General features: G+C 37.5%; 2 protein-coding genes across 4 annotated transcripts in view; both read right to left on the minus strand.

The window, feature by feature from the left end:
- CCAR1 (cell division cycle and apoptosis regulator 1) overlaps positions 1–20,921 on the minus strand; it is a 53,691-nt gene that overhangs the window by 2,745 nt on the left and 30,025 nt on the right. For all 3 annotated transcript variants that reach the window (XM_084904243.1, XM_084904242.1, XM_084904244.1), the window contains 11 exons: positions 20,584–20,750; positions 19,634–19,844; positions 18,735–18,818; positions 16,449–16,634; positions 10,692–10,883; positions 6,670–6,906; positions 6,170–6,281; positions 3,085–3,167; positions 2,597–2,743; positions 470–590; positions 195–380 (listed from right to left, as the gene is read on the minus strand). In XM_084904243.1, coding sequence (XP_084760369.1) covers positions 195–380; positions 470–590; positions 2,597–2,743; positions 3,085–3,167; positions 6,170–6,281; positions 6,670–6,906; positions 10,692–10,883; positions 16,449–16,634; positions 18,735–18,818; positions 19,634–19,844; positions 20,584–20,750 — 1,726 coding nt within the window. The remainder of the gene's footprint in view (positions 1–194; positions 381–469; positions 591–2,596; positions 2,744–3,084; positions 3,168–6,169; positions 6,282–6,669; positions 6,907–10,691; positions 10,884–16,448; positions 16,635–18,734; positions 18,819–19,633; positions 19,845–20,583; positions 20,751–20,921) is intronic.
- Positions 8,513–10,685, minus strand: LOC311632595 (U6 snRNA-associated Sm-like protein LSm2). The gene is made up of 2 exons (XM_084904309.1): positions 8,769–10,685; positions 8,513–8,699 (listed from the first exon to the last, which is right to left on the minus strand). Exon 1 carries the CDS (start codon positions 9,429–9,431, stop codon positions 9,144–9,146), a length of 288 nt encoding a protein of 95 aa, XP_084760435.1. The 5' UTR covers positions 9,432–10,685; the 3' UTR covers positions 8,513–8,699; positions 8,769–9,143.

Consider the following 20,921-nt stretch of genomic DNA (forward strand, 5'->3'; position numbering starts at 1 on the left):
GGGTGTCCCTCAAAAATATATACACACACTCTGAATAATAATAAAGGTAGTATTTATTAAACTATAAATTAAACTACATTTCATTTTCAAAATTGAACTACCAGCTGTTTAAGTGTGTATACATTTTGGGGGGAGACACCATGTATATATCCCAATAGGGTGTTAGAAGTACTGACATCCAATTCTGTTCTTACCTGTTTTTTCTTCTAGTAACTGTAACTTCTGCTCTACTTCAGCTCTTACTTTTTCACTCTTTTCCAATTTTTGCAACAGGCTTCCTACATCTACCATTGCACCATTGTAAACAATAAGACCAACATTTTCTTCCACATCCTTTGATTCCTGTTTTACTGTTGGTGTTGGAAGTAACAACCTGTTTCCTATAATATAAAAGGGACCATATTTTATTTTGTCTTTAATTAGTAATACAATTATATAGCGGCACAATTTTAAAATAATACTTGCAAACCTAGCATATCTTCTTGCAGTGCTTCAGACTCCTCATGGTTTTCTTCATCTTTTGAGGTATCTGTTAATTTCCGATAAAAGCAAGATTCACGGAGTACTACTTTATTAAGAAGCTTCTTTACCTGTTACATAAACAAGTAAAAAAGTTACAAAGATGAAAATAATTTTTTTACTCCCCTTGAACAAGAACTGTTTTCTCAGGCACTCACTCCCAATGAGAGCACTTAAATCTTTGAACTATCTTCCATAGAAACCTAAAATTCCAATTATAATTTGAAAAACCTTTCTTAAACAATTATTATTATTTTTGTTAATCCTTACCTGAGGATAGTTTTCCATTTATTTTTAGACAGAGTGGAAGAGGAGGAGAGACAGAGAGATAAAAACATAAATGTGAAAGAGACAACACATCGATTGGTTGCCTCCTGCACACACCCTGACCAAGGCTGAGGATTGAGCCTGCAATCAAGGTATACATGCCCTTGACCAGAATCAAACCCAGGACCCTTCAGTCCACAAGGCTGATGCTCTATCCACTAAGCCAAACCATCTAGGGGCTGAAAGGAACACTAACACAAATTATATGTACAAAGACAGTTATTATAGTACCAGGCCCGGTGCACTTATTTGTGCACCAGTAGGGTCTCTCAGCCTGGTATGCAGGGATCGGGCTGAAACCAGCTCTCCGACATCCCCCAAGGGGTCCTGGATTGCAAGAGGGCGGTTCTTGTGTGACACACCCTGGAATTAGGCTACTTGTTATCTGATTCCAGGTGTGTCACCTGAGAACCACAGCTGCCAAATCACTGCTGCTCAGCAGCTCCTAAGTTAAGCATTTGCCCCCTGGTGGTCAGTGTGTGTCACAGCTACCTGTCAGCTGGTCAAACGTTTGCTTAGGCTTTTATATATAGACTAGAGGCCCGGTGCACAGATTTGTGCACACTGAAAGTAAATTAATTAAAAGGTGGCAGGCGGAGTGGGACTGCGCAAGACAGGCTGGGCATGCCCTGAAGCCAATCTCTAGCGGTCTCTCCTCAGCTGGCCACACCTGGGGTTGCCGGGGCTCGAAGGGTATCTGCTGAGTTAGCGGGGTCCCTCCGGCAGGTGGGATCCCTTGGTCTGGCCTATGGGGATCAGGCCAAAGCCAGCAGTCTGACATCCCCCAAGGGGTCCCAGAATGCGAGAGGGCACTCTGCAAAGTTGCTGTTGCTCGGCAGCTCCTGAATTATACATCTACCCCTTGGTGGTCAGTTCTCATCATTCCTACCAGCTGGTCAGCCAGTTGCTTAGGCTTTTATATAGATAGATAGAATGTATAATGATGTTTATTACAGCATAGTTTGTAATTTTTTTGTTCGAAATTTTTTAAAATTCTTTATAATTTAAAATATTACATATGTCTCCTTTTCCCCCCACTGACCTCTCCCCAGCCTTTCCTACCCCCTCACTCCCCTAGTCTGTGTCCATGGGTTCTGCTTATATGCATGCATACAAATCCTTTGGTTGATCTCTTACCCCTTTTAGTTTGCAATTCTAAAAAATGAAAAGCCAGCTAGCAACTGCAACTATTTAAGGCAATTATGACACAACTATACCATGTAATATTAAACAGACATAAAAAGATTGAAGTGGTGTATCTATTTTCATGGTAGAATGCCCATGATAGATTGTTAAATAGAAAAAAGTTGTCTATCAATATGTATAAAATTATTTCATACATATTGAATGGGAACTAGAAGGAGAGAGGACATTTAATTCTTTTTTTTTTTTTTTAATGGTTTTACTGATTTTAGAGAGGAAGGGAAAGGGAAAGTGAGATAGAAACATCAATGATGAAACAAAATCATTCATCGGCTGCCTCTGCACTTCCCCTACGGAGATTAAGCCTGCAATCCAGGCATGTGCTTTTGACCTGAATCAAAGCCAAGACCTTTAGTCCATAGGCTGACATTCTATCCACTGAGACAAACGAGCTAGGGTGACATTTAACTTTTTTATACATTTCATAACTACTTGACTGTATTACTATATTTAATACATATATACTATATTGCTTTTATACTTTAAAAAGTCAGAGATTTTTAAAAAGTTATTTAAAAATGCTCATTTTAAATATTCATAAGATTACCTGAGCCCGAGAAAGATGTAGTCCCAGAGTATAAAGTATTTCTTCCAAATCCTTTTCAAGAAGGTATCCACAATGACTTTGATCAAAATAAACAAATGCCATTAACAGATCCCTGTTAACTGTGATCATCTGAGTCTTTTCTTTTTCCTAAAGAGAATATAGAAAATATAGTATATAATTTTTACCCCTGAAAAGTGAAAAATTGAGACTGTGTCCATATAATAACAAAATTTGGAAAACACTTTTACCTCATCTTAGCTCAAATAAGTTATCTGGTTTATGTGTATGGGAGAAAGGAGTAAGATATACTGGTTATCTGAAATAACCACAAATATAAAAATATCAGAATTTTGCTCTAAGTGGTAATATATAGATATACAAGGACCAATAAACTTTATGACTATGTTATGTTTAATAATAAGCCTGGATTATGTAAGAAATGGATTATCACATTATAAAAATACAGTAAGTATATAAGTAATAAATACCTTATCTTTAGAGGGTCTCTCCTTGCAATACCTGTTGATATCTCTTTTGTCATCTCGTTTGTTTATTTCTTCCTCATCCCGATCTGTAAAATAAATACAAAAGTAGCAAAAAACTCATTTATACAGATTTTCAACTACAAAAGAGACAAAAAACACTTTCCTATTACTAATCAGTTTTCAAATGACACATATGCAAATGGTATGTATTATAGAATTATACCCGAAACATAGATCTTATTAACCAGTCACTCAAAAAAAAAAAAAAAAAAGATATCTTTGCAAAGAAACACATAAATAAAAATAGTTTGGATTTTGCAAGGAACAGTTAAAAATAAGAATCTTATAAACCAACTAGTGCAAAGAAAAGGCTGACTTTATTTAATCAGATAAGAGAACCTAATTCTATAAATATCTGGATGGCACAATTTTTAAAAACCTGAATTTTATACACAAAACTGAAAAAAATAACAAATTTAAGCAAAACACAGAGCCAAGTATATTTTCTAAAAGATAAAAAGAGTAATACTTTCAACAAAAGAATTTAAATGAATAAATAAAAGCTAAAAGGAGCCTGGCTGGTGTGGCTTAGTGGTTGAGAATTGACCTATGAACCAGGCGGTCACAGTTCCGATTCCCAATCAGATCACATGCCTGGTTGCAAGTTTGATCCCTAATGTGGGGTGTATAGGAGGCATCATTGATGTTTCTCTCTCTCTCTTCATCCCTCCCTCTTCCTTCCTCTCTAAAACCAACAAAAAAATATTTTTAAAAAAATTAAGTTGTATTCTTAAAATAAGTTTTGTGGTATATATTGGCAACCTCAAACTGTTATTTAAAAACCCAGAAAATTGCCGAAACCGGTTTGGCACAGTGGATAGAGCGTCGGTCTGCGGAATGAAAGGTCCCAGGTTCAATTCCGGTCAAGGGCATGTACATTGGTTGCGGACACATCCTCGGTAGGGGGTATGTTTCTCTCTCTCTGATGTTTCTAGCTCTCTAGCCCTCTTCCTTCCTCTGTGGGAAATCAATGAAATATATTTTAAAAATAAAAAAAATAAAAACCCAGAAAATTGACAGTGGAACTTCACAGGTACTTTATGGCTGGCATCTATGTCTGGTTAGGGAATCTATTTTGAAGTATTTTGAATAGTATTCATATTGGTAAGTTTGTTTTAAAACTTGGGCGGTATCTGCCGAAACCGGTTTGGCTCAGTGGATAGAGCATTGGCCTACGGACTGAAAGGTCCCAGATTCGATTCTGGTCAAGGGCATGTACTTTGGTTGCGGGCACATCCCCAGTAAGGGGTGTGCAAGAGGCAGCTGATCGATGATTCTCTCTCATCGGTATTTCTCTCTATCCCTCTCTCTTCCTCTGTAAAAAATCAATAAAATATATTTTAAAATAAAACTTGGGCGGTATCTTTCAATCTGGCTGCAGCCATCAGGCAAGCCAAGAAGGGCGCTTACAAGTACACCCAGGAAGAGGCAGTCTGATATACTGCGCTTTCTTTTCAGGGTGGAGTGCCGGCAGCACTGCCAGCTGGCCTCATAAAGCTGGGATACAAGGCCACGCACGGTTATGTGATATATCAGATTCATGAGCACAGTGGTGGCCGTAAATGCTAAGGGTGCAACCTAGGGTAAGACTGTCCATCATATCATGGTGATAACCAGCAAAAAATTGCTGGAAGCCTTTAGTCTGCTTCTGAGGAAGAATCTAGGTGGCACTGTGGGGCCCTGAAAGTCCTGAATTCTAACTGGTTTGGTGACGTTCAATGCAGAAATTCATTGAGGTTATTCTCATTGATCCATTCCATAAAGCCATCAGACATCCTGACACCCAATGGGTCACCAAGCCATCCGTAAGCACCACTATTGGTGATTCTTGTTGTGCAGCTTGGAGAAGGTGCAATACTCTCCAGCTCCACTGTTACCACTAATATATGTTTGCAAAATTTTTACCTAATAAGTAGGTAAAAAAACAAACAAAAAACAATAAAAAAAAAAAAAACAACAACCTGGCCGGGACCGGTTTGGCTCAATGGATAGAGCGTCGGCTTGGGGACTGAAGGGTCCCGGGTTCGATTCCGGTCAAGGGCATGTACCTTGGTTGCGGGCATATCCCCAGTAGGGGGTGTGCAAGAGGCAGCTGATCGATGACTCTCTCATCGATGTTTCTAACTCTCTCTCTCTCTCTCCCTTTCTCTCTGTATAAAAATCAATAAAATACTTAAAAAAAAAAAAATTAAAAACAACAACCTGGATGTCTAATAGTCTTCGTTAATATTTTTAAAATGCAAAAATCAGCCCTAGCCAATTTTGCTTGGTGGATAGACCATTGACCTGTGGATTGAAGGGTCCCAGGTTCGATTCCAATCAAGGGCACATGCCTGGGTTGTGGGCTTGGTCCCCAGTAGGAGATGTGCAGGAGGAAACTGATCAATGATTCTCTCTCATCACTGATGTTTCTATCTCTCTCTCCCTCTCCCTTCCTCTCTGAAATCAACATATATATATATATATGTATATATGCAAAAATCAGTTTTCTTTTATTAAATATATTTTAATTTTCTCACCTAAAAATAAAACTACTTAATATAAAGATATTTTCTCTAAAGAATAGTATTTGTATTCTAAAAAATATTAAAATTATAGATTTTAATGATAAAGTTACTAAACAAAAATGTATTTTTTATACTAAGAAGAAATGATTTTTTTTTTTATTGTTGACAGTATCACAATGTCTCCCACTGTCCCTCACGTTGGCCTGTCTCCATTCAGCCCCTATCCCACCCCACACCTTTACCACATTATTGTTTGTATCTATGGGCCACATATATTTTTGTTTTTGTTTTTTTTAAAGAACATTTTTATTGATTTCAGAGAGAAAGGGAGAGAGAGCTAGAACCATCAATGATGAGAGAGAATCATTGGTCTGAGAATCATTGATCGGCTATCTCCTGCATGCCCCCTTCTGTGGATTGAGCTCGAAACCCAAGCATGTGCCCTTGGCTGACACTCTATCCATGGAACCAAACCAACCAGGGTTGTGTATACGTTCTTTAGAAATAAATTTAAATCATACCATCTTCTTCATCCTCAGCTTCTTCTGCTTCCATTGGATCATATTCATCTTGATTATTATCTTCTTCAGTTTCATCATCATCTTTAGAATCATCTTTTCTTTTATCTTCTTTCTATAATTTAAAATACCTTAAAATTAATAAGCAAAACATCTTGCCAAATATTGACTTAGAACAAACAAAAAATTAAATCCACTGAACTTACTTGAGGTAGAATCACATTATATATTTATTACAATAATACACTTTATGAATTAACTGCCATTCACAATATATAAATCAAATCATGCAGTCTGGCTTAAACAAAAAAAAAAAATAAACTATAAAACTAGTTACAGATGTTTATATAGGCTTAAGTCAAAGACTTAAATTTTGAATACACTAAAACGTTTTAGTTTTGCCTTTATGTTTCACTATTCTGATGAAACTCATTTGTTATACTCTAGAGATTAATTGAAAAACTTCTAAATAAGGTTTGGTGGTCAAGGCAATTATTACAGACCTTCCTTTCATCTCTATCTTCTTTTTTATCTTTTTCATCCAATTTTCTTATTTTGGGTTTTGGCTCATCAATTTCATCATCTCTTTCTTCTTTTTTATCTTTTCTCTCATCTTTTTTGCTTTTCTTCTCCTTTTCTTTTTTGTCTTCTTTCTCAGGAAGAGATAATAATGATTTGTATATCCTGACACCAAAATCTCTCTGAAGCATTTCATTGAAAAGTTCTGCAAACAATGAAACCTATAAAAAAAAATACCAACAGTAATACAGACAACTTTAATAGAAATATTGAAAAAATCCAGCAGAGTCAATAATAGGACAAAGAACTTGCAATATCTAACAATGTGCACTAAAAACAATTATAATAATTAATGTCAATGATGTTGAGAAGCCTCAAAATCCTCAAAAACTCTTCTGAAGCTATAAATACTATGTTTAGTATCGTTTTGATCAAATATTATTTAAAAAAACCAAAGTATGTATAGGAAATCTGAAAAGGAATAGAAAAAAAAGAACCTCTACTACCTTATACAATTAATCTTCATGACAATTGTACTTTATTCATTTACTCAAGTTTTTAAAAAAATGAAATACCGCTGAAACCAGTTTGGCTTAAGGACTGAAAGGTCCCAGGTTCAACTCAGCTCAAGGGCATGTACCTTGGTTGCGGGCACATCCCCAATAGGAGGTGAGCAGGAGGCAGCTGATGGATGTTTCTCTCTCATTGATGTTTCTAACTCTCTATCCCTCTCTTTTCCTCTCTGTAAAAAATCAATAAAAGATGCTTTAAAAAAATCCCAAATCACATGAGCAAGAAATCACATGAGTAAGAAAAAGTACAGAATAATTGAATCAACAACAAATTATAAGGAAACAAGCAAGATAAAAGCAGAGAAACAAGACTATAATCAGAGAAGGCCCCTCTGATCAGCTGACATTCTGAAAAGTGACTTGAAGGTGATAGGAGAATGTCAGATACAGACACTAGAAAAGCATTCCAGGCAGGGGAAACCAATTCGAAATTCTGAGTAGGAAGCATACACTATTGAGGGCACATGGATAATGAACTTTAGCATACTCAGGAACCTAAAATTATATACTAAATTTCTTATGTAAATATATCAAAGGTTAATTGTTTTCAACAAATTAGAAATGCTAAATATGTAATCTTTGGCAATATATTCAGTATATTTGGTAAAACACTTAAATCTTTTTCCCTAATCATAAAGAATAATGCAATGTATTCAAATTGTAACTGATTTTATATTTGCTTTAAATCATACTCAGTCATTATACATTTTTAATAAAAAGTACTCTATTGTTAGTAAAATGACCATTAAAGATGTTTAAAATTCTACTTTCTCTTAACCATTAATGTAAACTAAACAAAAATCTCCCTTTGGGTAAGTAAATAGCAAGAGGCAAATCTTTTCCTTAAAGTTTTCTATTACCCAGAGATAAAAAGCAATATTTAAATGTGCTAGACTAGTATGGAACAGTAACTAGAAAAGCAGAATTAATTCTGCATGTCTTTTTATCTACAAGAATTGAAATACAGCCGGGACCGGTTTGGCTCAATGGATAGAGCGTCGGCTTGGGGACTGAAGGGTCCCGGGTTCGATTCCGGTCAAGGGCATGTACCTTGGTTGCGGGCATATCCCCAGTAGGGGGTGTGCAAGAGGCAGCTGATCAATGACTCTCTCTCATCGATGTTTCTAACTCTCTATCTCTCTCCCCCCCTCTCTGTATAAAATCAATAAAATATATTTAAAAAAAAAAATTGAAATATATATATCTATCATTAATATTAAATCAGCTAAATATTTATAATTTTAATGATGTATGATTTTTCTTATAGAATAATTTCTTTTAAATTAATGTATAAATATGACTTCTTCATTCTAATAATAGGTTGAAAGGAAACTAACCAGGGGGATATGTTAGGTGGGGAGGGGGAAAAAAACCCATTTTGTTAGCAAAGGGCTGTTTCACCAATTACTTTGTTTCCACCAGCGTAGAATTAATTTGAGAGCCTCTGGATGTGAGGGCGATCTGGCTGCGACATCTGTCACCCCATTGATCGCCAGGGTTAATTTGAGAGCCTCTTATAGCATCAGTATTTATTTTTGCACCATAAATTTTATTCCTGATGCAGGACAGATTCCTTCCATCCCCCAAATGAATCACATGCTGCTCTAGAAATCTAGACTTTTCCACCATCTCTGGGGAAGGAGCAAAAAGGCAGGCGCTGGGGACCAGGAACACTGCAGTTTCCCTGACAACTTATCTTTCCCCTCTCACTGAGGACTGATTGCTGCTCCCCACTAATCAGTCTTCTCATCTACGCATCCCTTTTTTTTTAAAAAGCGCATTCACTATTGAAAAACAATAAACATCTTAAGTATGAAGGAGGGTCCTGGGCTGGGACACCAGGTCAAGGATCACCAATGGAAGAGGAAAGGGGGGTAGCGGAGGAGTCACTGTTTCTGCTCGAGGGTCTCCTTCCTCGCTGCATTCTGTAGTAACTGCATGTCCACCTCATCTACGGGCAATTGCACATAGCGGATGACTGAGCCCTGGATGAAGCAGTTCTTCACTGATAACATGTGAGGGTATTTCTCAGGGTCTGTGACACTGATGTTGTTTAGTTTGATGCTGAAATATTGATCCACAGAATGGAGGATCTCATAGATGCTCAGGTCATTCTTGAATTCCACAACCACATCCTTGCCCACAAGGGACTTGAAAAAGGAAGAGAAGAGCATGGTGCTGGAACGAAGGGAGGAGGGCCAGACCTGGAAAGAGAGGGCCTGATGCTATGGGCCAGAGGCCAGGTGGGAACCAGAGCGTGAGCCAGAGCACGGGACAGCCTGGGTTGTGGTATGGTAGAGAGCACGCACCTCAGGGAACTCAGAGTGCAGAAGAGGGCTACAGTACACACTTTATAAGCAGTAGGTTATAACTATTTTTCCCCCTTATTTCTTTTCCCCCTTTTTCCCCCTTATCCATCCATCTACATGGTGGATACTACTATGAGTTAAATTTATGGCAACCGTGACAAAAATAAATATCAGATAACATTTAAGGATATTGGCTTATTGGATTAATGATAAAAAAAATTATAAATATTTAAATATCTATAACATTTTATATCAAAACCAATATGCATGCATTTCATGTTTTCTAACTACCTCAGTAATCTTCCTTACGTGTTTGCAAATGTCTCTAGTCTAAGCACTTTATACTTCATTTTTATCTAATGATTTGGTGGACAATGACTTCTTGGGTCAAATAAGTATGACTGATTTTTCCAATATAATATATAAACTAAAACAAGGTGAGATATGTTGGTAAGACATAATAATTGAATATGATTATAATTTTGTACAGGCTAATAAAAACTGAAATATTAAATTTTCAATTTATTGTTTTACTTTATATTGTTTTATTCAAAGAATAAAGCACTTTGCTTAGAGATAAACATCTTCAATTGTTTTAAAAAATGACAAGCTGTATGTTGTAAAGCTGCTCTAAAATAATGGTACAAAGAAATAGATTCATGTTAAAAAGATGAACCTCAATTAGTTTATCTTACATCTCAACCCATCACAAATTAAGTTTTCAATGGCATAAATTGGTATTTCAATTCTAGAGTAAGTAATATAGCATTGCCTCATTTCCAAGGGAGGCAATCAGATATTATGTATCACATATCTCCTGATATCCTGATGAAACATGCCACTACCTTATGAAGTAGTCTTAGGAAAAAAAGAAATTGAACCTGACTTAAGATCCATCAATTACAGGAGTACAGAGGCCAGAACAACATTTAAAATATCCCATAGGAATGCAATCAGCAAAAGTGGGTCTGTAGAAAAATCACCTGTTTTATTTCTCCCCCAAAACAATGAACTGCAAGGAAAAAACAAAGAGCAGAATAAAAAAGGACCTTGAAATGTAAGATGTATTACCCAATCAAATTGTGTGGCTCTCATTTGGATCCCAATTCAAACTTAAATCAGTACCTCAAATGAATGTTCTTTATTATCTTCTAATCTGTAATCCAAAAGCACGCTCAAAGACATGATGCTACAATCAAACTTGCCACTTTTTGCAGCCCAATTTGGATGTACAATAATGGCTGGTTCATCAGGCAAAAGATATCTTCTTTCCCGACGCTGGCGTTCCATTTCCTCTTGACGTTTTCTTTCTTCTTCCTAAGAATTTGCAAATTTAAGTAAAAGTTAAATTTCCATGTACAATATGTACATACAGTTGACCCTCGAACACATGATGTGAATTGCACAGGTCTACTCATGTTAATTTTTTCCCATACCTGTAATGTTTTTATCCCTGGATGGGAGTCTGAGGATGTGGAGGGCCAACTGTATGCACTGATCTAAGACATTTTATTTAGAAGACTTGAGTACCCACGGATTTTGGTATCCACAGTGGTTCCTGGAACTAATCCCCAAAATATATCAAGGGTAGCAAGTTTTTGGGGGGTCAAAAGTTGTACAAAAATTTTTAAAAATCGATTTTTAGATAGGAAAAGGGAGGGAAGGAGAGAGAGGGAAAGAGGGAGAGAGGAAAACATCTATTTGTTGTTCTACCTATTCATGTATTCACTGGTTGCTTTTTATGTGCCTTGATGGGAGAATGAACCCACAACCTTGGCATACTAGGACAACCCTCTAACCAACTGGAGCTGGTGCCCCTAGACCCAGCATTGTTCAAGAGTCAACTGTAGCCGAGACCGGTTTGGCTCAGTGGATAGAGCGTTGGCCTGCGGACTGAAAGGTCCCAGGTTCGATTACGGTCATATACCTTGGTTGCAGGCACATCCCCAGTAGGGGGTATGCAAGAGGCAGCTGACAATGTTTCTAGCTCTCTATCTCTTTCCCTTCCTCTCTGTAAAAAATAAATAAAATATAAAAAAATACTTTAAAAGAGTCAACTGCAATCAAATGTATATCATGTAAAGATAAAATTCCGACTCCTTATTTCCAACCCTAAGGGCTGAAATGTAGAAAAGTTCAAATTTACTCAAGTCTTAGCTGTTTTTATGATTAATTCTCCTTCTTTGTATTTCCCAGCATAAGAAATTACCTGTGAAGAGGGAAGAAAATACCTATGTTAATGTTACATAAATCAGGGAATTCTGGGAAAATACTGGTGGTAGCACAGTTTCTGGATCTTCCTGAATTCACACAATTAAAGAGATAAAGCCTGCTGAAACCGGTTTGGCTCAGTGGATAGAGCGTTGGTCTGTGGACTGAAAGGTCCCAGGTTCGATTCCGGTCAAGGGCATGTACATTGGTTGCGGGCACATCCCCAGTAGGGGGTGTGCAGGAGGCAGTTGGTCGATGTTTCTCTCTCATAGATGTTCCTAGCTCTCTATCCCTCTCCTTTTCTCTCTGTAAAAAATCAATAAAATATATTAAAAGAGAGAGAGGAAGAGGGAGAGGGAGGGGAGAGAGAGAGATAGAGAGAGAGAGGAAGAGAGAGAGAGATAAAGCTCTAGCTAGTTTGCTCAGTGTATAGAGTGTTGGCCCCTAAACTGAAGGGCTGTAGGCTCGATCCCTGGCCCAGGTTGGGAGGCATGCAGTGTGGGAAGCAACCAATCAACGTGTCTCTCTCACATCAATGTTCCTCTCTCTGTCCCTTCCACCCTGTCTAAAATTCAATGGAAAAAATATCCTCAAATAAGGATTGATAACAACAAAAAAGAGACAGGATAATCTAGATATCAATCCCAAAATCCATGCACATTCACAACAAAACAAGGTAACAAAGTATTTCCATTAACGCCCTCCCCCCCTCCGTGTACAAAAGAGTGAAAAAAAGCCCTAAGAAGCAGATCTGTGATTGGTGTCTGTGTACGGGGAAGGCAGAAGGAAGTAATGGAGTTGTCCTGAGGATCTAAGGATAGAAAAACCATGAAATACTCCAAAGGAGAAGAAAAAACAATAGTCAACAAGCATTCAACTGGAAAACAAAGTAAATCAATTATGAACAGCAGCTCAAAGGCAAAGTTCTACTTCCAACAATAGTGAGTTAAGATCTGAAAGGGTCTAGAACACATGTGTCAAACACAAGGCCCGCGGGCCAAATCCAGCCCGCCAGGCCTTGCAATGTGGCCCGCACCGCGCTGTCATCACTGCACTCCGCTGTCAGTTTATGACATTGTCAGTTTATGACTGTTCAGTAAACCATTCGGCCCGCGATTTAGGCTGGATTTTAGATTCTGGCCCCTTCTCTGATTGAGTTCGACACCCCTAGTCTAGAACATTCTATCCCTATAAACCTATGTACATTGGTTGCAGGCACACCCCCAGTAGGGGGTGTGAGGAGGCAGCTGGTCGATGTTTCTCTCATAGATGTTCCTAGCTCTCTATCCCTCTCTCCTCCTCTCTGTAAAAAATCAATAAAATATATTAAAAAAAGAAAAAAAAAAAAAAGAAATAATGCCTTAAAAGATAACAGAAAAGGGAACTTGCTTGTTCATAGCAGTATTACTCACAATAGCTGAGAGATGAAAACAACCCCCAATACCCATCAACAGATGAATAATAAAATGTGTTATATATACACAGACAATACATTATTCAGCCTTAAAAAAGAAATGAAGTTCTGATACATGCTACAACACTGAAAACATGTTAAGTGAGAAAAGCCAGACACAAAAGGACATCTACTATATAATTCTACTTGCATGAAGTACCTAATACAGGCAAATTCATAGTAATAGAAAGCAGAATAGAAATTCTAAGTGACTGGGGGAGAGAGGTTGGAGAGTTAATATTGTTTGGGATACTGATAAGTTTCTGGAAATGTAGAGTGGTGGCAGTTGCAATTAATACCACTGAACTATACACTAAAAAATCGTATAATGATCATTTTTATTTATGTATATTTTATCACACACAAAAAGAGTTTGTTAAAAATAAACATTCCTGCAAAGTCAGAAATTATATATTGAAAGAGCACACTGCCCTAATGGGTTTGGGTCAGTGGATAGGTCTACAGACTGAAGGATCCCAGGTTCAATTCTGGTCAAGGGCACATGCCCGGGTTGCATGCAGGAGGCAACCAATCAATGGTTCTCTCTATCATTGATGTTTTTATCTCTCCCTCTCTCTCCCTTCCTCTCTGAAATTAATAAAAGGAAGGAAGGAAGGAAGGAAGGAAGAAAGGGAGGGAGGGAGGGAGGAAGGAAGAAAGGAAGGAAGGAAGATGCCCTAGCTAGTTTGTCTCAGTGGATAGAGCGTTGGCCTGTGGACTAAAAGGACCAACGTTCGATTCCAGTCAAAGGCTCATGCCTGGGTTGTGGGCTCGGTCCCCAGTACGGGGGTGTGTAGGAGGTAGCCGATAGATGACTCTCTCTCATCATTGATATTTCTATCTCTCTTTCCCTCTCCCTTCCTCTCTCAAATCAATCAAGATATATTTTTTAAATTCTTTTTTAATTTAAAAATGTTTTAGATTCAGCAAAACTGATTTTCAAGCATAAAGGGTATAGTCTAACTGTTAAGGACTTAAATAATAGTACCATGAGCTCTGAGGAATCTAAGAGATGAACTTCAGAGACCCTGATAAGTGGACTAGTAGTGAGCATCAGATATTTACTTGTAAAACCAACGGTAAATTAGTATTAAAAGACAGTATAGTATGTAATGCCGCATGCTAGAACAATTTACATAAAAACAATAAGAAAATAGGGACGGAAAATGCAAAAATATTTTCAAACTAACTTTGGCAAGAATATTGATGGTGGTACAATTAGTATTGTGTGTCTGAATATATTTCCACCTACTGGGGGGAAAAAAAAAAAGGACAATCTAAGCTTCAATAAGAATAAGAACTCTCACCGGGACCGGTTTAGCTCAATGGATAGAGCGTCGGCTTGGGGACTGAAGGGACCCGAGTTCGATTCCGGTCAAGGGCATGTACCTTGGTTGCGAGCATATCCCCAGTAGGGGGTGTGCAAGAGGCAGCTGATCGATGACTCTCTCTCATCGATGTTTCTAACTCTCTATCCCTTTCTCTTCCTCTCTGTACAAAATCAATAAAATATATTTAAAAAAAAAAAAAAAAAAGAATAAGAACTCTCTTGCAGAAACCGGTTTGGCTCAGTGGTAGAGCGTCGGTCTGCGGACTGAAAGGTCCCAGGTTCGATTCCGGCTGGTCGATGTTTCTCTCTCATCAATGTTTCTAGCTCTCTATCTCTCTCCTTTCCTCTCTGTAAAAAAATCAATAGAATATATTAAAAAAGAAAAAAAAAAGAAAAAGAACTCTCTGGTGAGCATTATGCTAAGCGAAATAAGCCAATCAGAGAAAGATAAATATCACATGATCTTACTCATTTGAGGAATGGAATGAACAACATAAACTGATAAACAAAAATAGATCCAGAGACTGAGAAGCATCGATCAGATTGTCAAACCTCAGAGGAAAGGGAGTGGGAAGGGTAAGAGATCAACCAAAGGACTTGTATTCATGCATGTAAGCATAACCAATGGACACAGACGTTATGTGCTGGAGGATGGTCGGTGGGAATGACCTTGGAAAGGTCAATGGGGGGGGGAAAGGAGATATATGTAATACTTTAGGGATGTCGAACTCAATCAGAGAAGGGGCCAAAATCTAAAATCCAGCCTAAATCGCGAGCCGAATGGTTTACTGAACAGTCATAAACTGACAATGTCATAAACTGACAGCGGAGTGCAGTGATGACAGCGCGGTGTGGGCCACATTGCAAGGCCTGGCGGGCTGGATTTGGCCCGCGGGCCTTGTGTTTGACACACGTGCTTTAATCAATAAAGAATAAAAAAATAAAAGAATAACAATAAAGATTGACAAAAAAGAATACTTGAAACCCATTCAAATACGATTAAATTCATAATTATATTAAAAACAAACACATAACCATCTGAAGATGATAGGGAACCTAATCCATTATCTTAAAAACTGGATAAAAACTGATTCTGTCTTCTACAGAAGGCCCTTTGTAAATTCAGATTTAAGTGAATCAAAAATATTGGGGGGGGGGGACTCTCCCGATGTCTTTCCTCTTACTAAATTCCCATTTCCTGACTCCCCACCTGGCTCCTTGGCTATAAATCCCCATTTGTCCTTGCTATATTCAAAATTAAGCTCATTTAAAGACTGAGTTCTCTGTTCTTCTATTACAATGGTTTCTTAATAAAATCTCTATTTATTAAAAAAATATATATATTGGGGGGGGGGGTAGTGAAAAAAAATAATCTCAGACTTCTGAAAAGCAACACTGAAAATTTCCATATGCCAAGACTCAAATTAAGTGATGTGTAGGCGGTCCCTATTGTAGTCTGTTTGCAAACATAGATTATATGCAAATACTTTCACTTTGTATAAGAGATTTGAGCATCCTCGAATTTTGGTATCCATGGGGGTTGTGGAATCAGTCCTCCAGGGATACTGAAAGAAGACTGTATTTGAATTTAAAAACTATACCACTGGGTAATCAAATAGATAAGAGGAATATGTGAAAATAAAAGATAACAATTATTATATCAACATTTTCACCTGAAATTTTCCTGTCTTGAACAGTTCAATTCTAAAGCAATTCCTCCAGGCAGAGTAGAATTCTACAAAAGGGATGGAGGCAGGCAGGCAGAGAGAGCTACAATGATCCAGGGCAGATGAGCTGCCCAGTTACCAGCAATAAAACCCAAATGGAGCCAAAAATGCATCCAAACAGCGAAACAATGTTGGGTATATTTAAGTGATTTAGTTTATACCTCTTTATCATCTTCAGATTTTCTATCATCCTCCTCTTCATCTTCTTTTTCAGATTTCTCTAATTCCTTTTGTTCTTCTTTTTGCTCTTCTACTTTAAGCTGCTTTGTCAATCGAGCTATTAACTGGGATTTTAACCCTTTGGAGCTAAGGGCTCGACTTTCTAATTCTTTTCGAAGATCATTTACCTAAATATTCAGAGTATAAAAATACAGGAATAGAAAACAGGATATTGAAATAGAGAATAAACTATGAGATTATCATCTAGCTGATTTTTTTAAACTTTAGTGAAAAGGATACTTATACAGCTCATAAAAAGTTTGTAAAAATAACTTTTGAAAAGAAACTTACAACATGCATTAAGATGCTTAAAAATAGTTAATGTCTCTGACCCAGCAATTTTAATTTCTGGGAATTCACTCTAAAGAAATAACCTAAATACATAAAAAGAACCAACTTTATACATTCCTTTTTATAGAGTTTCTTCCTCCAAAAGAGTAAATGATCTAAAGATCCGATAAAAGGGTAATATTTAAGAAAAAACAGTACATCAGCTAGATAAAACAGTATACATTTAAAATTAATTACATGGGCCAAAACCAGTTTGGCTCAGTGGTAGAGCGTCAGTCTGTGGACTAAAAGGTCCCAGGTTCGATTCCGGTCAAGGGCATGTACCTTGGTTGCAGGCACATCCCCGGTGGTGGGTGTGCAAGAGGTAGCTGGTTAATGTTTCTCTCTCATTGACGTTTCTAGCTCTCTATCTCTCTCCCTTCCTCACTGTAAAATATCAATAAAATATATTTTAAAAAAATAAATAAAATTAATTACATGGGAAACACTAATATTAATTGAAAAGGGTGAGGTAGCAACTTTTTATATAACATGATTACAAGCAACCAATTACAAGCTATTCCCAGAAAAAAAGAATAGAAAAAATACAACAAAATTTTAAGAGTGGTTATATTTGAATGATAGGCTCAAATAATTTTTTTCTTCTATTTTTCATGTAAGCACCAATTTTTAAAAAATATATATTTTATTGATTTTTTTTACAGAGAGGAATAGAAAGCTAGAAACATCGATGAGAGAGAAACATCGACCAGCTACCTCTTGCACACCCCCTATGGGGATTTGCCCGCAACCAAGGTACATACCCTTGACCAGAATCGAACTGCAGACCAGCACTCTATCCACTGAACCAAACCGGTTTCAGCAGCACCAATTTTTAACATAAGCATGCATTATGTCCTGTATAATAAAGTGGTAATATGCAAATTGACCCTCACATCCTCACAAAATGTCTGCCTATGAAAAGGCTGGCAGGGGGGGGTTAGTGAGGGATGATCAAATGACTGAATAATCAGGCTGTGTGGGACAACCAGGCCAGCAGGGGAGGGGGACACACACACACACACACACAGATAGGGGCGACCAGGCCGACAGAGGGGGGCAGTTAGGAGCCAGTGGTTCAGAATTGTAAGAGGTACATCCTCCAAAGGGTCCAGGATTGGAGAGGGTACAGGCTGAGCTAAGGGGATCCCCCCCAACCCTGCACGATTTTCATGCACCGGGCCTCTAGTTTATACCTAATAAAAATAAATACAAGTTTAAAATAAGAAACTTAAGCCCAGCCAATGTGGCTCAGTGGTTGAGTGTCAACCTATGAACTAGGAGGTCACAGTTCAATTCTGGGTCAGGGCACATGCCCAGGTTGCAGACTCAATTCCCAGTGTGGGGCATGTAGGAGGCAGCCGATCAATGACTCTTTCTCATAATTGATGTTTCTCTCTATCCCTTTTCCTTACTCTCTGAAACACACACACACACACACACACACACGGAAGTATATATGTATTTTTAAGAAACTCAATAGCAAAGCCATTAGTTTGACAAAAAGTTCTAGGATGCAGGCTTAATCTATTTGCCTATATTTTCTGTATTTATAGGACTCTATGTGAAGCCTGATGTTGATGACAACTTGAAGTAGTGCAATAACAACAAACATTCTTATGAATGTAACTGGTAACCAGATTCGATTGCTGGCGCCAGTTGGAGTGCATGTGGAAGGCACCAATCAATGTGTCTCACTCTGTCTCTCCCCCTCCCTTCCACTCTCTAAAAATCAATGGAAAAATATCTTTGGGTGAGGATTGACAACAACAACAACAAAAAAAACAATGTGGGTTAAAAGCTAGTTTCATGACAAAGAAGAAAAACTTTTTTTTTTTTTTTTAGCTTTTATGTGTTAAACAACGAAGTGCAAAAGCAGCTACCTCTTTCAAAGTTACCTTCATTGTCTTTGGGTCAAGTTTAGACCAATGGGTAGGAGTAGAAATTTCTTTAGCTTCACCATCATCCTTCTCTTCTTCATCCTGATATACAAAGTTAAGAACCTAATTATTATTCTGAAACCTTAAAATAAAGGTCATTTATTTTTATAAGTCTGTTGCTGATCTGTGCAAGGTCACAAATGTTTCAGATTGTCTTCTCCTAAAGTTATTTAGGCAAATCCACGTACATACATTCTACCACTTTTAATTGATCACAAAGACACTCATCAGCCAATCAAAGCCAGATCTGTGAAACACAAAAGGGTGATAAATTACAACACAAAGGATATCAGGGATGCACAAACACTGCTGGTCTCCACTAACCACACAGTGTGTGATCTTGCCCCAATTTTCAAACCACCCAAAGTTAAGGTTGATTTAGCCAGACCTTTCAAATGTACCAAAGATGATGCCACATAGCCTGAAATTTCAAATCTCTCAGACTTGTGGTTGTCCAATTTCAAATATCCATGATTAGAACTGATGACCGTGAAAGAGAAAATTTTTTAAATTTTAGAAAATGGCAAAATGTTTAAAATGGCTTAATACTGAATCTTGCTCAACAACTGGTCCCAGATTCCAGCAACTACACCTATGATAGAAACAAAATTCTGTGCAATTTAAGCACAATTTATTTTCCTTTGAGGTCTCAGAACTCTTAAAGTTAGCATAACAGACAGTTGTTTTTTTTAAAGAGAAAAGAACATACAACTATACTGCTGAAAGCTGGATTACCAGTCGCTGTTACCAGTTATGTTCCTCCATGTGTGTTTGTTATGTAGTGTGTGGTGTGCTTTGTGCCTGTGTTCCTGTGCCTGTGAGAAGCGGAAATAGAAAAAGGGATTAGCGTTCAGTGCCTGTTCTCCATCAGCCTCCTTGCGTTCACCCTGAAGCTTCTCCACCAGCTGCTGCTTGTATCCTCGGGAGAGGGTTTCCCACTCTGAGCGGGTGGGAAGGCAATGCCAAACATCCGGGAAAAATAAAACCACTGTCTCCACATGAGCTGGAACTGTACGCCCCTTGTGGGTCTCCTCAGGGCGATGGTAGCGAATCTCTGCAAAACGGTACCTGTTGCAAGGGAAGAAGCATGTTGGAAAAAAAATTCTAAAATACATTTTAAAGACCCTAGTTCACTTGTAGCACATCAAGTAAAGAAATTTTGCTGCAAGAACTTGAGGTTGGTCTAAAGAAAAAAAAAAATTATAGAAGCCATAGTTCCTCTTTTGGTACATTTGTATAATTCTTATAGTTAAAAGAAGAATATGTTCCCCAAGGCATTTTCATGTTTGATTATAGAGCTATGCATATTTTAGGGAATACCTGAAGAAGCTGGATAGCTGTTCAGATTTCATGTGCTAAAAAAAAAATTTCTCAATTAAGTCACAAGAAATATACTAAAATACACAGGACAAATAAGCCTCAAGAGAAAATATGGCTAAACAAAAATAATCAGCAACTACATCATCTTATAACAAAAGAATTATAATGAAATGAAGTTCTCTTGACGATCTTCTCCAGCTATACATAAAATGAAAAATATTTTCAACATACATTGAAATTTCCAAAGTACAGCATAACAAAGCATTTAAATTTTCAGTTTATTTTGATTAGTTCTTATATCCGCCCTCCCCCCAAACATTTTTGGCACCAAATAAACTTTTGCTACAAATGGGGATTCTTTCCTTTGAGGTTACCTGCATGATCAAGGTTGCTAAAATAAGGGGGAGGGAGTGTAGGCTAATAGACAAGATCATCTACATAAACTATTAGAAAAACATTTCTAATCAAAAAATGAATTGGTACTTACCATTGTGTGCATACACTTAGATCAATGCCTGTCAGAGCCTTACAACAACGAATAGCAGTCTTAATCAACACAGAGGGATCTTTTTCTGGATCTGGTCCATCCAACGAAGGAGACCAGTGGCCTCCAATGGCCATGGCTTCATCCTTGCCTTTCATGCCCACTAAAAACTAATTCAAAACAAAGAATCATTTACATATATTATGCAACTTATAAAATCACATAAAATACTTGAAAAGGAAAGGTACAAACCTTTCCAATATCATTTTTACTACCTCTGGTATCTGTCAGTCAAGGAAGAGTTCAGTTCATTGTGTTCCACACTGCATTTCAGCAATGGA

The sequence above is a fragment of the Pipistrellus hanaki genome (assembly GCF_964339955.1).
Source record: "Pipistrellus hanaki genome assembly, chromosome: 14".
Lineage (NCBI taxonomy): Eukaryota > Metazoa > Chordata > Mammalia > Chiroptera > Vespertilionidae > Pipistrellus > Pipistrellus hanaki.